Below are 15677 nucleotides of genomic sequence, written 5' to 3' on the forward strand. Positions count from 1 at the left end.
TGTGCTAAAATGTTTTACTAAAACTATCAAGCCCTGGAAAATGAGGCTGGAGAATGCTAAAATCATTTGTTAAAGGTTTTTTTTTGTTTTGTTTTGTTTTTTTGGCCAATCGTGGGCCTTGGACTCAGGGCCTGAGCACTGTCCCTGGCTTCTTCCCGCTCAAGGCTAGCACTCTGCCACTTGAGCCACAGCGCCGCTACTGGCCGTTTTCTGTATGTGTGGTGCTGGGGAATCGAACCTAGGGCCTCGTGTATCCGAGGCAGGCACTCTTGCCACTAGGCTATATCCCCAGCCCCTGTTAAAGGTTTTTGTCTTAAAATGTACGGCCTATGCTTATTCAGCGTGCTTTAAGATCTTTTGAAAATGTATGTGTATGTGCATGTGTGAGTGTGAACATGTTCAAGACTGCATTATGATGCAAAACTAAGTTTAAGTTTAAAGTCAAAGGGTCATCAAGTTTGGGCATTACCAAATGCTTTAAAGGATTTCTCAGGGTTCTTTAATTAAAATTAAAAAAAATCAGAGCTAAGTATCAGAAATTTGGATTTAAAAGGATATATATATATACTAAACTAATGGGGATAGAAGTAAACTCTCATTAACTCTATGTATGTAGGAAGAAATGGCAAAATGGGCCAATGTTTCTCACTAATATATTGGAAAGCTGAATGGATAAGTATTTCTAATTGTAATTCTTGCATTAAGGAAAAATCCAAAGGTCTTCATGCCATGCAGTAACTGGGACTGAAGAAAAATAAAAAGAGGCTCTTTTGAAACAAGCATCCCGTAGGCAAAGGGCAGCACCTGGTTTCAGAATGCCTGTGAGCTTCAGTTTTTCCAATGCAGATAAAAGCTAAAATGTTGTGTTAGTGTTAAAAAGGCTTTGGAAATCAAGAATACATTTCTAGATAAGAAATTTGGAAGTAAAATTGTCCTAAATAATTATTGCAAAGTGAGAAAAGGAGAATTATGGCTACCAAAATGTTTAATTGCCATTCCAGCTTCTTTGTAGGTTTTTTGTAACAGTTTTCAGCAGGCCCACAGAGAGGCGCAAGTGATTCCTACAAGTTTGTCGAGATCTAATACTGACCCTTAATAAGTTCCAGGTAAGAGATCATGCTTAAAAACTACTTCTGTGTGGACCACCTTGTTGCTTATAATTGGAGTAAATTGGCCCCTTATAAGACTCACTGATCTGAATCTGTGGTTCGAAGCCAGCCCAGGCAAAGAAAGGTCCCTGTGAGAGACTTGTCTCTAATCAGCCAGCAGAGTGCTGGGAACAGAGTTGTGTGGAGCTCAAAGTGGTACGGTGCTAGTCTTTAGCTGGAGAGCTGAGGGACAGCACTCAGGCCCTGAGTCCAAGTCCAGTGGAAAGTCACTCCTCCTGGGACAAAAGTGATGGAGCATCCAGAGGCAGTAAGCTGCTGCTTGGATGGCAGAGATGGTGTCAGATCCTAGAGTCACTCCTGTTTGGCCTTTCAAAAGTTAATCAAAGCCGGGAAGTCCTAGAAGCATAGTTCATAAGCATGCCTTTCCAATGCCCATGTCTGTCTACTGGGCAGGAACTTGCCAGTCATCTGTGATAGTGGTTAGTAAGGGTAAGTTTGTCAAATGAGAGAATAGATTAAAATCTCACCCACCGCATTTACTCAAAGCTCTGACTGGCAGTGAGAATTTTAAGCTGATACATCTGTTTAGGAAAGAAAGCTTGTGGACCTGAGATTGTGTCCTTATTGAGATCTGTTAAAGGCCTGCAAAGGTAATTTTTTAGGTCATCAGAGATCAGTTCCCCAGCCAGTCAGGAAAATGCTTTTACAAACTAGAATGTTAAAAGGCACAAATTTGTAAACCTGAAGTCACCCATCTGGGCTTCATATTAAAAGAGAGCAAGCGTTGGCTGTCAGATGCACGTAGACTGTGCTGAAAATCCCTGTGCCTAAATCAGCCAGACGAGTCAGAGTTCCTGGGAACAGACTTTAGTAGACCCAGGGCCACGAGCTTTGCCTCCTGTGCCCCAGTATTCCCAAGAAGACTTGGAGTGGATAAAGAAAATTCCCATGGCCCACAAAACCCTGGACAGAGAAGGAAACAATGACTGGTAGAAAACTTGTGAAGGGAAACTTATCCTGCCACAAGGGCTGGGTAAGGGGATCCTTAAGAGAATCCACTGAGTTTCTCACATGGGAACCCGAAAAATGCAGGATGTACTCCGACACTCCAAAGTGAAAATTAGACAAGATCAACTTATTGAAGATATTGTTAAAAATTGCAAGGCCTGTCAGCTTACCAATGCCCCCAATCAACAGATTACTAAAGGGGCTCGCCTCTGTGGGAATAGGCCAGGCGTGTATTAGGAAGTAGATTTCACAGAAATTACAAATATTTGCTAGTTTTTGTAGACACCTTTTCAGGATGGGTTGAAGCCTATCCAACAAAGCATGAGACTGTGAATGTAGTGGCTAAGATCCTGGAAGAAATCCTACCCAGGTATGGCTTCCCATCCACCATTGGGTCAGACAATGGACAGGCTTTCGTCTCAAAAGTAAGTCAGGGAATAGCCGCAGCACTGGGGACGGATTGGAAATTGCATTGTGCTTATAGACCCCAGAGTGCAGGACAGGTAGAGAGAATGAATCGGACTCTAAAACCTTAAATAAACTGGCCTTAGAGACTGGCACAGACTGGGTGTCACTCCTTCCTTTTGCTCTGCTTAGAGGAAGAAATTCTCCCTATCAGCTTGGCTTTACTCCTTTTGAAATAATGTACGGGTAGCCCCCGCCCATTATCCCTAGCCTTCAGACTGAATTGCTTGCTGATTTGGATGATACTGAATTTTTGTGTAAACTCGATTATTTGCAGCTCGTGCACAAGAATGTGACCCCAACTTAAGGCATTATATGATTCTGCTTCTGTCCCTACCCCCCATTTATTCAGACCAGGGTACTGAAATCCTTAGAACCACGGTGGAAGGAACCCTAGACGGCATCGCCACTTGGGTTCATTGCTTCCACGCCAGGCCAGCTGACCCCTTTGCCCTGGACGACAACTACCGTGGTGGAACATGGGAGGTCTCCAAGCACCCAACTCAGCTGCTTCACCTTCGCCTCAAGAAAAGAAAGTTAGACTGAATATTGTTATAATTTTCTTTTTGCCTTCTTTCCTTACTACCCTGGCTAGTGTTGTTATTTAGGCAGCTCACTCCAAAGGGAGTTGACCCCCTTATTTTAGGTAGTTTTGGGCTTGCTCAGGAATACGGGTATAGCCACCCGACCCTTAGAGCACAGCTGAGAAGTTTATGTATTATTTTGTTGCTTACATTTGGATACTAAACACTATACAGCTAATGGTAAGTCTGTATAGCTGAAAGTTAATTTTCAGTTTGCAGTAATCCTGCAGTCCCTTGGTAATGTAGACTAAGGTTATAGGTTCCTGGCTAGGTAAGGTCTACGCCCCTGTGTCAGCCTGAAGAAGTTACAGAAGATGGATGATCTTCACCCATCTGCCCCCCTTTAAAACCGAGGGACCAGAGTTGTTTCTGGGAAGATGAGGCAGGATAAACTACAGGCATGCAAAACAGAGGTACAGACTCTCTGTACGTCAGTTTGATAATAAAAATTTGAGAAAAAAAAAAAAACAGAGGTACAGAGACTGTACTTGTAAGAAATGGTGACAGGCCCTTTGGTACATTGGGCCCTACTGGCCCATGCCTTACCTCTATATCATCCCCTAGACATGCAAGCCATTGAAATGGACAGAATGGAGCCATGATTGGCTCCCAACGTACCAAAAAGAAAAAGGGGGAAATGAAGTGCCAGACTTTGAAGTCAGGCCCCACTTTACCACGTGAACCCCACTTTACCACATCAACTCCACTTTACCATGCAAATCTGAGATAAGCAGGCCCTGTGAGCAAACCCAGGACAAGCCCATTAGGGCCCAGCCAGTCAAGAACTCTAACCACTGGGAATGCTAACTCTGACTGCCCCCAGAGTGCCTCGAGCCCTGAGCCAATCAGATTTGTACCTGTGTCCTAATCTTGCTTGCTTGAACACCTGATTGTTGTAACTTTGTTTTTGCCTTTATAAGCCCTGTGTAATCATAGCTAGAGGCTCCCTCCTAACCTCCGCTGTGTCGGTGGGTAGGACGAGGCCCGAGTTGCAGCTTGCTTAAATAAAGCCTTGCCTTGCTTTTGCATTTCGGAATGTCTGAGTCTCGGTGGTCTTCTTGGTGGTGGTTTCGTTACTTTGCACAACACTATCACGCATTCAGTCCTCCCAGAATGTGTTTATATAGACCATCTCCTACAATTCTCACGTTTCTTACCCAGTGGAAAGATTGCATTGTTCAACACTGGGTAAGAAATGTGAAAATCACATTTATTGCATGCAAGCAATAAAGTAGGTTACACTCCCAGCTCTCTAATTTACTACTCTTTAGTCTTTGGCAAGTTAGTTACCTTTCTGACCTTTCTGTTTCTTCTGTAAAATGGACCCATAATACCAGGCTTCCAGATCTATTGTAAAGATTAGGGAAAACAGACATTCAAGTACTTGGCACATTAATGGCTTCCCAACAAGGAGTACTTGTACAATACAATGATAATGTCCATTTCACGGAAGTCTTTCAAATTAAGGGAAAGATTGAAAATTACTGTCACCAAAGTCATTTGAGAATGATCTATTGGAATTTAACTTCTCTGTTCCTCTCTCTCTCTCTCCACTATCACTGCATAACTTTAGGCTCTCCTATTTTTCTCTCAAGCCATTTGCAAAAGTCCTAACTAGTCCAAGTGGCCCCTCTTTAAGCTGTGATCTTTAAGAATCAGACTGAGGAAGTGAAACTGGAATTAACATTAACTTTTGCTTCCTGATTCTCAGCATAATCGACAAGGCTTATATCTACTTCTTCCATGTATCCACTCCCATTACATCCTCTGCTCTCTGTAACACCCACACAGCCTGTGCTCCAACATTTTTGGTCCTTTCAAGGTCCATTCCTAAGCCATGCTCTGCTTGCTCTGTCTTTGCATCACTCACTAATGCTCCCTGTGTCCAACTTTCCTTGTTTATCTAGACAATTTCCTTTCCCTTCCAAAGCCTGCTTAAACATTACTTTCATTGGGAATCCAATTTTTACTCCTCCAGGTTTAATTAACCCCAGGCAGTGGCTCGCAGAATACATTGTACTCAGTATCAGCTCTGTAAATGACCAGGTAACAAGTCTCTCTTTCAACTCCTCAAAAACACTTAGTAATAGCTAAGATTTACTGAGTACCTACTATAAACCAGACTCTCTTCTAAGCATTTTATGTGCATTATCTCATTTCATCTTCACAACAGTCCTACAGAACAATCCGTGCTAACATTTTCATTTCACAGGTAATTAAATGAGGCTTCCGGACTTGCCTGAAGTCATGAAGTAGAGACAATCACACCAGGATTTTAAAAATCAAATGGTCACACTTCAGCACTCACACCCTTAAGTATTGCATCCTTACGTATTATACCCTTAAGTATGTTAGGTAGCATAGCACCAGACTAAGTACCTGGCATGTTACAATACTTCTATTGGCCATCTATGACTGTGTAACAAATCATCTAGTTGCATAGCCAGGTACTAAGGGTTCACATCTATAACCCCAGCTACTCAGAAATCTGAGATCTGAGGGTTGTAGTTCAAAGCCAGCCCAGGCATGAAAGTCCATGAGACTATCTATCTACAATAGACTACTCAGAAAAATTCAGGAGTGGAGCTGTGGCTGAAATGGTAGTGTTAGCTTTGAGCCAAAGAAGCTCAAGGACAACACTCAGGCCCTGAATTCAAGCCCCAGGACTGGCCCCCAAAATGGCTGATTGCATATAACTGCAAACACTATCTCACTATATCGTTGGGTTAGGAATTTGGAAGCCCTCATTTGACTGGTTCGGTCACAGGGTTTCTCGGTAGGCTGTAGTCAAGATGTTCACCTGGGCCACAGGCATCTGATGGCTTGGTTAAATTAGAGTATCTGTTTCCCAGATGACACACTTGCATGGTGCTAGAAATGGGCAGGATGCCTTATTTTTCTCACACTTGGTTCTGTCCACTAGCTACTTGAATGCCCTCCCGATGTGATAGCTGCTCTCACCCAGGGATCAATCAAGATAGAAGCCACAATATCTTTTTATGACCTAACTGCAGAAGCTACAGTCTGTCACTTCTACATTGCTCCATCGATTATAGAAGTAAACTTCACTTGTATGGGAAAGGAAAGGGGTTTGTATAGTGAGAATTACTGGGAACCTCTTCAAACTCAACTGATTACATAGGAAAATTACTAAGAATGACAGTTTCAGGACATCTAAATAGTGACTTAAATTCACACCTAGCTCCAACGTTATGAAGAGTATTCCTAAATTCCATATGTGAGCCTTATTTCCCCGTGTCTCCAAATGGAGTACCAAATAGATTAAGGATTTCATTTCTGTCAATTCCAGTAGAAGCTACAGGTTAGTATTTGTTAACTTGGCTTCCAAATTATAGTTTCAGGCAGAGCCAACAAAGGGTGAAATACTCTACCAGTTAGAAACAGTTATTTCCTTAACAGTAAAACAAATCTATGTTTGATTTCAGAATTAATTGTTTAGTTTGATGACCACATAAGCTCAGCCTCTGGACAAAGGCTTATCTTCTTCAGCACAATATCTGTGATAAAACTGGAGCGACTAAATCTCTTGTTTATAATGGGAGATATAATAAAAATCATTGGATTTAGCCCTTATACCATGCTTGTTTTTAAGCATAATTTTATCTGATTAAAATAATTCTTTAATATGATTTGAGATGTACGAAGATAAAAACTAAATACTGAAAAGAGGCATTTCACAAATACACAGTGATGCTGAATACAAGGCACACATTTTATTCCCATGCACATTAACATAAATGAAAATCAAGTATGAGCTGTTCAGTCTTCTCATCACTACCACAATCTGATTTGATTTTTTTTAATTGAAGCCAGGTTAAAACATATCCCAACAGATCCTGGGAGCTCAGGCTGTATTTCAGAGATTGGCACACTCCAGCCTGCTGCTTGTCTTCTAAAAATAACGTTTACAATCATATCCATGCTTATTCATTTATGAATTGACTCTTGCTGCAATGAAAGGATTGAGAAGTCACAACTGAGACCACTGAATGGCTAACAAGGCTGAAAATATTTTACTATCTGTTAATTTGCAGAAAAATGTTTGCCAATTCTTAGTCTGCATTTCTAGAAATTTAGCCTGAAGCAACCTATTATAACCTTCAAATGTCTAGGAATACTACTGCTTAGTTTTTATGGAGAAAAGGAAATGAGGTGTTGCTATTTGGATTGAGGTATGACATGCAGGAAAGGCACAAATTTGTGAGTGTGTGTATATGTGGATAGATTGGGCCTCACACATGCTAGTCAGTGTTCTACTACTGAACTACCACCTCAGCACAAAGTAAAACTGGTAATACATATCACCTGTGCAACCACTTCTTTTTTTTTTTTTTTGGCCAGTCCTGGGCCTTGGACTCAAGGCCTGAGCACTGTCCCTGGCTTCTTCCCGCTCAAGGCTAGCACTCTGCCACTTGAGCCACAGCGCCACTTCTGGCCGTTTTCTGTATATGTGGTGCTGGGGAATCGAACCTAGGGCCTCGTGTATCCGAGGCAGGCACTCTTGCCACTAGGCTATATCCCCAGCCCTGTGCAACCACTTCTAAGAGACTATTTTCCATACTCCTCCCTGTCAATATTCCCAGTAGAGGTAGCCATTATTTTTAAATATTATAACACAGGTTTGTAAGTCTACTCCTGAATTTTATATGCATGGAAATGAATAGCACCCATCCACTCGTGCCAGGCTTCTTTTACTCAATATTAAGCCAGTGACATTCATACATATTGCAGTTTCTTCTTGGCTGCTATGTAATAGTCAGTTGTATGACTACAGCACAGTATGTATTCTGTTGATGACCACTGGTTTCTTTTTTCACATCTCTGCTATTATGGATAATAGTGCTAGGACTATTCTTGTACATGACTCTGAGTGTGCTCAGGGATGCTCCAGAATGGAATTTCTGCATAATAGGAGATATCAATAAGTGCATTCCTAAATTGTTTGTACTTTTTAGATATAGGAACATGTTACTTTAATTTAGAAAAATCTTTTGACAGCCCACATTCAAAATCCCTGCCTCCCACATCAAATCTTCAGGTATTTCTTCCACAATTCATAGCATGTCTCAAGAAATTCTGATATACTAGTTCTAGTGATTTTTATTTTTGCTGGTCCTGGGGCTTGAACTCAGGGCCTGAGCACTGTCTCTGGCTTCTTTTTGCCCAAGGATAGTATTCTGCTGCTTGAGCCACAGCGCCACTTCTGGCCTTTTCTATGTATGTGGTGTTGAGGAATCGAACCCAGGGCTTCATGTATACGAGGCAAGCACTCTTGTCACTAGGCCATATTCCCAGCCCCTAATATACTAGTTCTAAAAATACAAACCCTGGGCTGAGAGAACCACTTAAGTGATAGAATACCTACCTAGCAAGCATGAGGCCCTGAATCCAAAGCCCTATACTAGAAGAAGGAGAAGGAGGAGGAACAAGAGTAAGAAAAAAAATAAACCTTGACTTCCACAATATATTGGTACTTTACAAATTCATCCTATTCTCCCCCACCCCAAAAAAAATCTATGGGGTAGATAACCTCAACATGTAGCAAATAGGACAATGAGGGCCAGAAGGCATAAATTTCACCACAAGGGTCATGTAATTAGATCCATGACACTCAAGGTCTCCCATTGGGATCCATGCTTTGTCCTTAGCAAATCTGGAAGACCAGTTTCTCTGTTACCACAAAGTTAGAGAAGCACACACTTAAGCACCAACAAACTCAGCCAGTTGTTTTCTTCTTTATCTGACTTAGAAAATTAAATTATGTGACAGCAGCTAAGAACAAGTCATCACACAGTGCATTAATATCATGGACTTCCCCCTATACTCTATGTCATAAAGACATGACTATTCCACTTGATATGGAGAGAAAGAAGCTTCAATCCACCTGCAAAACCTGAACATTCTAAGATAGCCACAAATTCCAGGATTGCCCACAAAGAAATATTTGAGAGAAAAACAAAACAACTAACCATCCTATAGGTTTTTCTATTTTCAACTCAAGTCTCTACTGCATAGAGAAGCAGACTTAAGTGGCATAAATCAGAAAATGATAATGAGAACAGAATGAAATTCTCATAAATCACGTTACTAAGTATAGTTACATCATAGATATGGAACCCAATTAAACAGATGGCCACATGCTGTCAGAGCTAGCCTCTAATCAATAAAGATGTTCATTTTAGAAAATCACCTCAATTTTTCACTTCTTCAGTGAAGCAAAAAGATGGCAGTTGGGAGGGGGGCGGTGGGAATCCCAGGAAACCCAGTGGGGATATGAGTATGAAGCAACTCCACCTGTCTTAATTTGTAGTCTGGAAAATCAGAACGGAAAGTCACCCAAAGGATTCCTTGTCATCTTGCCTGGTAATGTAATTTACAATGAGAGCAAGCACTGGTCATTAGGAAAATAGAAACAGCTTGAATCTCTTAATTAAAATACTGCTTCAAATTGTTCATTTTAAAACCCCTCTGCCCATGAGCTTTCTTAGAACCCATTGGGCTACCTTGAAATTGCTTCTTCCTCAGTAAACTGATAGGATCAGCTCTTGCCAGGGAAGAAAAAAGCAGACCAGCAGGGAACCGTGGAGGCAGAACTATTATTATACATGTCTTAGGGTCCAGTGGAGAGCAAGCCTTAAGGACACTTGAAAGGAAGTGTGCAAGTAAGTGTGGAACACTGGTGAAGAGACTCTCATATCCTTCCCATACATGAGCTAAACTATTACTCTCACTGAGCAGGCACAACTCAGCCAACCAATGGTAAGAACTGATGCAAATGAGGAACAGAAATACTTCCTGAATTTGGAAAATTCACTTTGAAAAGCATTTAATCAAGTTGAGTGTTTGTATACCCTACTGGTGAGGAATTCCCCTCTGAGGTGAATACTCCTGACTTGTATCAGGAGACAATATGACAGTGTGAGAACATTCAAGTAGCATTCTTCATAAAACAAAAACATGGAAAGGTAGAGGATAGGTAGAACTATCAACATCTGAAACAGAGAAATACTCTGACAGTGTTTTCAAGCAAAGGAATGATAAACAGTCGTGAAAATGAAAAAAAAAAATAAGGACTACTGCTACATTCTCCCTGTATGAATCTTTAAAATTATGTTGATTGAAGCTGAAACATGTCTTGTTAGAGAAGGGTTAGTGTTTAAGGGGAAGGAGCAAAGGAGTGGAGAAAGGAATGATGGGTGAATAAAGTTAGTACGTTTGTGCATGTGTGTGCATGCGTGTGTGTGTGTGTGTGAAAATGAAACTAGGAGGGGACAAGTGGTGATGGGATAGATGGGGAGAGATTGATGGAAGAGGTGCCACTGATAAATACATACTGTATATATACATTGACATGCTGAATTGAAACCCCTTTTTACAACTATTTAAATATAATAAAATTATTTAAAATATAACATTGGTTTAAAAAAATGAGTTCCTTAAGATTAAATATAGAGCTAAGTATTGATGGCTCACCTTTGTAATCCTAGCTACTCAGGAGGCTGAGATGTGAGTATCATGGTTCAAAGCTAGACTAGACAGGAAAGCTCGTGACACTTATCTCCAATTAACTACCAAAAAGCCGGAAGTAGAGTTTTTATTCAAATGGTAGAGCTCCAGCTTTGGCAAAAAAGCTGAGCTGAGTTCAAGCCCCAGTACTCACACAGACACACACATACACATACACACACACAGAGAGATTGCATACAGTAGTACACCACTTTTATTGCACTAAAAATAAAAATGAGTAATGTATTATTTAGGGTTACTGATGAAAATGGTTAATTATTTAGTTTTTTAATTAAACACAAAGCAAGGCACCAATGGCTCATGCCTGTAATCCTAGCTGTTCAGGAGGCTGAGATCTGAGGATCACAGTTCAAAGCCAGCCTGAGAAGAAAAGTCCCCATGAGACTCTTTTTTTGTCAGTACTGGGGCTTGAACTCAGGGCCTGGGCACTGTCCCTGAGCTTCTTTTGCTCAAGGCTAGCACTCTACCACTTGAGACACAGCGCCAACTTCTGGCCTTTTCTATTTATGTGGTGCTGAGGAATCGAACCCAGGGCTTCATGCATTAGCACTCTACCACATTCCTAGCCCCCCATGAGACTCTTATTTCCCCACTCAAAAAACCGGTAGCACTGGGGCTGGGAATATGGCCTAGTGGCAAGAATGCTTGCCTCCTACACATGAAGCTGTCGGTTCGATTCCCCAGCACCACATATATGGAACATGGCCAGAAGGGGCGCTGTGGCTCAGGTGGCAGAGTGCTAGCCTTGAGCGGGAAGAAGCCAGGGACAGTGCTCAGGCCCTGAGTCCAAGGGCCACGACTGTCCAAAAAAAAAAAAAACAACAACAACAAAAAAAATGGTAGCACTATCCTTTAGCACAAAGAGACTCAGGGACAGCACCCAGGCCCAGAGTTCAAGCCCCACAATCACAAAATAAATAAATAAACAAACAAAGCTAGCCACCCATGGGTCAAGTCTATAATCCTAGCTACTGAGGAGGCTGAGATTTGGGAATCACAGTTCAAAGCCAACCCAAGCAGAGAAATCTGCAAGACTTTTTTTTCCCCTCTTTTGTCTTATTTATTGTCAAAATGATATACAAAGAAGTTACAGTTTCATATGTTAGATACTGGATACATTTCTTGTACTGTTTGTTACCTCCTCCCTCATTTCCCCCTCCCCCTCCGCCTTTCCCTTTCCCCCCATGAGTTGTACAAGACTCTTATCTTCTATTAACCACTAAAAATTCCAAAGCGGAGCTGCGGCTCAAGTGGTAGGGTGCTAGCCTTGAGCCCAAAAGCTTAAGGATAGCACTCAGGCCCTGTTCAAGTCCCAATACAAGCATAAAAATACATAAATAAATAAAGATAAATATAAAACCCAACATAGTGGTTACTTCTGTAGTGAAGAAGAAATTGGATTGGGAATTTGGGCAGATGTAATAATACCTGGTGATTTTCTGCTTCTTGATCTTCAACAAGTGAGAGATACCTAGGCACACATTGATGTTGTGCTTTCTTATATACTTTATAACCTAACAGATGCCAGCATGTTATAGCAAGTTTTACATGTACCCAATATTACATAATAATATATTTTCTTTAAAAATGAAGGCTGGGAATGTGGCTTAGTGGTAGAGTGCTTGCCTAGCATGCATGAAACCCTGGGTTCAATTCCTCAGCACCACATACATAGAAAAAAGCCAGAAGTGGTGCTGTGGCTCAAGAGGTGGAGTGCTAGCCTTGAGCAAAAAGAAGCCAGGGACAGTGCTCAGCCCCTGGGTTCAAGCCTCAGGACTGGAAAAAAAATAAGTGAATAAACTAAACAACATTCTATCACCCAATAGAATATTCTAAGTGTTTATTCTAATATACTTAAATAAGTAGCATAAATTTTCATTATAATGAATACCTCAAATAACATAAGTTCTCAAGTAACATATGCAGCTTACTTCTCAACTTGGAGCTCAGGTCCTTAAGAAAGCAACAGTATTTTCTTGGTAATGAATATTTATCTAGTGAGGAGTGACATTCAAAATATTTAACAACTTACTTGGTTATAGTAATTAATGTCAAAATCAAAAATTAGCACCATCTGCTTATTTTCCTTCTGTTCCTAGCTCTCATAGACCAGTCTAGCAGAGATTTCCATTTCCAGTAGTGGCCACACGAGGGTGACTAGAGGAGTGAGCAGGCACATCCATCCAGCTAAGCTCTCTCTCTAGGGAGTCATGTCTGGACATGCGCCAACTTGGAAGGCCTCTGGCTAGCTAGCTGACTGGACAAAGGGAAGGTGGATGCCTCACTTGACAAGGTGTGTTTGTTTATTTGTTTTGTTTTTGTTGCCAGTCCTGGGGCACGGACTCAGGGCCTGAGCACTGTTCCTGGCTTCTCTTTGCTCAAGGCTAGCACTCAACCTCTTGAGCCACAGCGCCACTTCTGGCTTTTTTCTATGTATGTGGTGCTGGGGAATCGAACCCAGGGCTTCATGTATACAAAGGCGAGCACTTTACCACTAGGCCATATTCCCAGCCTGACAAGGTGTGTTTGAAGTAAAGATTGAAGGCAATGGGAATGAGCTATGCATGCAGAGCCCTTGGGGAATTTTCCAAGTGCAAATGGCTTGGAATGTCATGCTCTAAGAAAGGAAGGAGGCCAGCATGGTGGGAAAGATGGGAGAATAAGAGGAGGCTCTGGGCATCAGTGGCTCACGTCTGTAATCCTAGCTACTCGGGAGGCTGAGATCTGAGGATTGCTGTTTGAAGCCAGCCCGGGCAGGAAAGTCCATGAGACTCTAATCTCCAATTAACCACCCAAAAAGCCAGAAGAGCTGAGCACTAGCCTTGAGCAAAAAAGCTCAGAGAGAGTACCTACACCCTGAGTTCAAACCCAGGAATGGTACCAAAAATATATATAATAAAATAAAATACTAATAAGATGAAAGGAGTAAGGAAAATTGAGCCTAAGGAGAGGGAGACAAACAACTTTCATCAATATGCCCTGTCAGTTTTGCGGGGAGATAAGGAATAACATACCCTTCATCACAAAAATGGAAGAATTCCTTCCATTTGGTGGCAGGTAAACAAGCTATGAAGCTGGTACTCACGGATCTGGTTAGTGGATGCACTGTAAAAGGCATTGACAGTTGTCGGATTGGTGAACCACCTGCAGGACAAGAAACAAATGCCACAGGATGAACACCACGATCCAGGTAGGTAGAAAGCAAAGGCAAACATAATGTGATTGGATCTAGTAGCCACCAATACAATACTAACACTGACATGAAGGGGAATTCTTGCCTCTACTAGAGCTCTGACTCCGTCCAATGAACAATCTTACCCTAAATTAAACCTGTTTTGTTATTCATTGTCAATAACTTAACAGAAAAATTCAGCCATAAGTACTTCTGGAAAAGCTTTAGTGAGAAATTCTAGATAGGAACTGCTACAAACTGTGTTCCAGACTGTTAGATGAATCCATAAGACAATTACATATTTGTGGCTGCATCGCCCCTAATCTATCTATTTAAGGAAGTTAAAGTGAAATGAATAAAGCTTCATCCTACCCAGAGAGTCTGCCTGCTCTCGAACAAAGTTTATTAATTTAAGTGGTTAAAAAAAAAACCTTAGCCAGGTGAAGCAGTTCATTCCTGTAATAGAATTTCAGGAGGCAGAGATTCAGAGAATCACAGTTGAAGGCTACCCCAGGGAAAAATTTCATAAAATCCTATCTTACTTAATAGCTGGGTATGGTGGTACAAGACTGTCATTCTATCTATGCAGGAAGCTGAGATCAACCATAAGGAAGGGGGCACAGCCAACATAATCTCAGTGAATGTAGAAAGAGAAGATTTTCAGGGGCTCTTGATAAAAGTACAGCCAGCTGACATCTTGATTTAAGTCTTCTGAAACCCAAAGCTAAGAAACCAGCCAAGCCATTGCAGATTCCTAAACTGTAGAACTGGGAGAAATGCTTATTGTTTTGTTATGATTGTGGTTATTTGTTACTGTTGCAATTGGAAACTATACCCAGAGTCTAGCATTTGTAGGTTAAGAGGAAAGAATCCAGGTAACTTGGCTTCTACATAACATTGGATTCAACCATAATATACACAAATGATGATATGTATTCCAAGGAATTATCCCCTCTCTTCCTATCCTTCATAAATCTCTTCCCTTTAGCCAAAACAGTTTTCAAAACTTTAGAATATAGTCATTTAAAAGTTTCAAAAACCACTGGGCACTGGTGGCTCATGCTTATAATCCTAGCTACTCAGGAGGCTGAGATCTGAGGATCACTGCTCAAACCTGCTCAAGCTGAAAAGTCCCCATGAACTGTTAGCTCCAATTATCCACCAGAAAACTGGAAGTGGAACTGAGGCTCAAAGTGGTAGAGTGCTAGCCTTGAGCAAAAGATTATAGGGACAGTGCCCACACCCTGAGTTCAAACCCCAAGACTGACCAAAAAAAAAAGAAGAAAAGAAAAGAAAAAACAAAAGAAAAACGTCCAAAACCTTAGTAGTATGGTATTCTCTTACTCATATACATGATTTTGGCTTCTATATATCATATTAGGCTTTTTAAACAACTAGTGTTTGTTAAAAATAAATACCAGGTAGTGGAAACATTTTTTACTGAGGTGGGCAGCACAGGAATGAAGGCAGGAAGAGTAAGCACATGAATTCATTGTATTCAATAGACACTATGTGAAAAACAAACTTTGTAACTTGTGGGTGGGGATCAGGAGGGAGAAAATAGAGAATAAAAGAAGAGGTGACTTTATCAAGAAGCATTGTACTGATAAGCTGACTACGGAATTATAACCCCTTATACTTAACAATTAAAGATTGTTATTAATTATTAGATAATACCCTTTAAGTACAAAATTTGAACACTTTTGAAATAAAAAACAAAAAAGCAGCCAGGCACCAGTGGCTCATGCCTATACTGCTAAGTTACTCAAGGGGCCAAGATATAAGGATCAT

At 41.1% G+C, this 15677-nt stretch overlaps 1 protein-coding gene across 1 annotated transcript in view; it reads right to left on the reverse strand.

The window, feature by feature from the left end:
• Positions 1–15677, reverse strand: part of Phex (phosphate regulating endopeptidase homolog X-linked) — a 217686-nt gene that overhangs the window by 43114 nt on the left and 158895 nt on the right. Inside the window, exon 15 of the mRNA XM_048335888.1 lies at positions 13800–13858. Within this exon, the coding sequence (XP_048191845.1) occupies positions 13800–13858 (59 nt within the window). The remainder of the gene's footprint in view (positions 1–13799; positions 13859–15677) is intronic.

This window comes from Perognathus longimembris, chromosome 28, assembly GCF_023159225.1.
Source record: "Perognathus longimembris pacificus isolate PPM17 chromosome 28, ASM2315922v1, whole genome shotgun sequence".
Classification (NCBI taxonomy): Eukaryota; Metazoa; Chordata; class Mammalia; order Rodentia; family Heteromyidae; genus Perognathus; species Perognathus longimembris.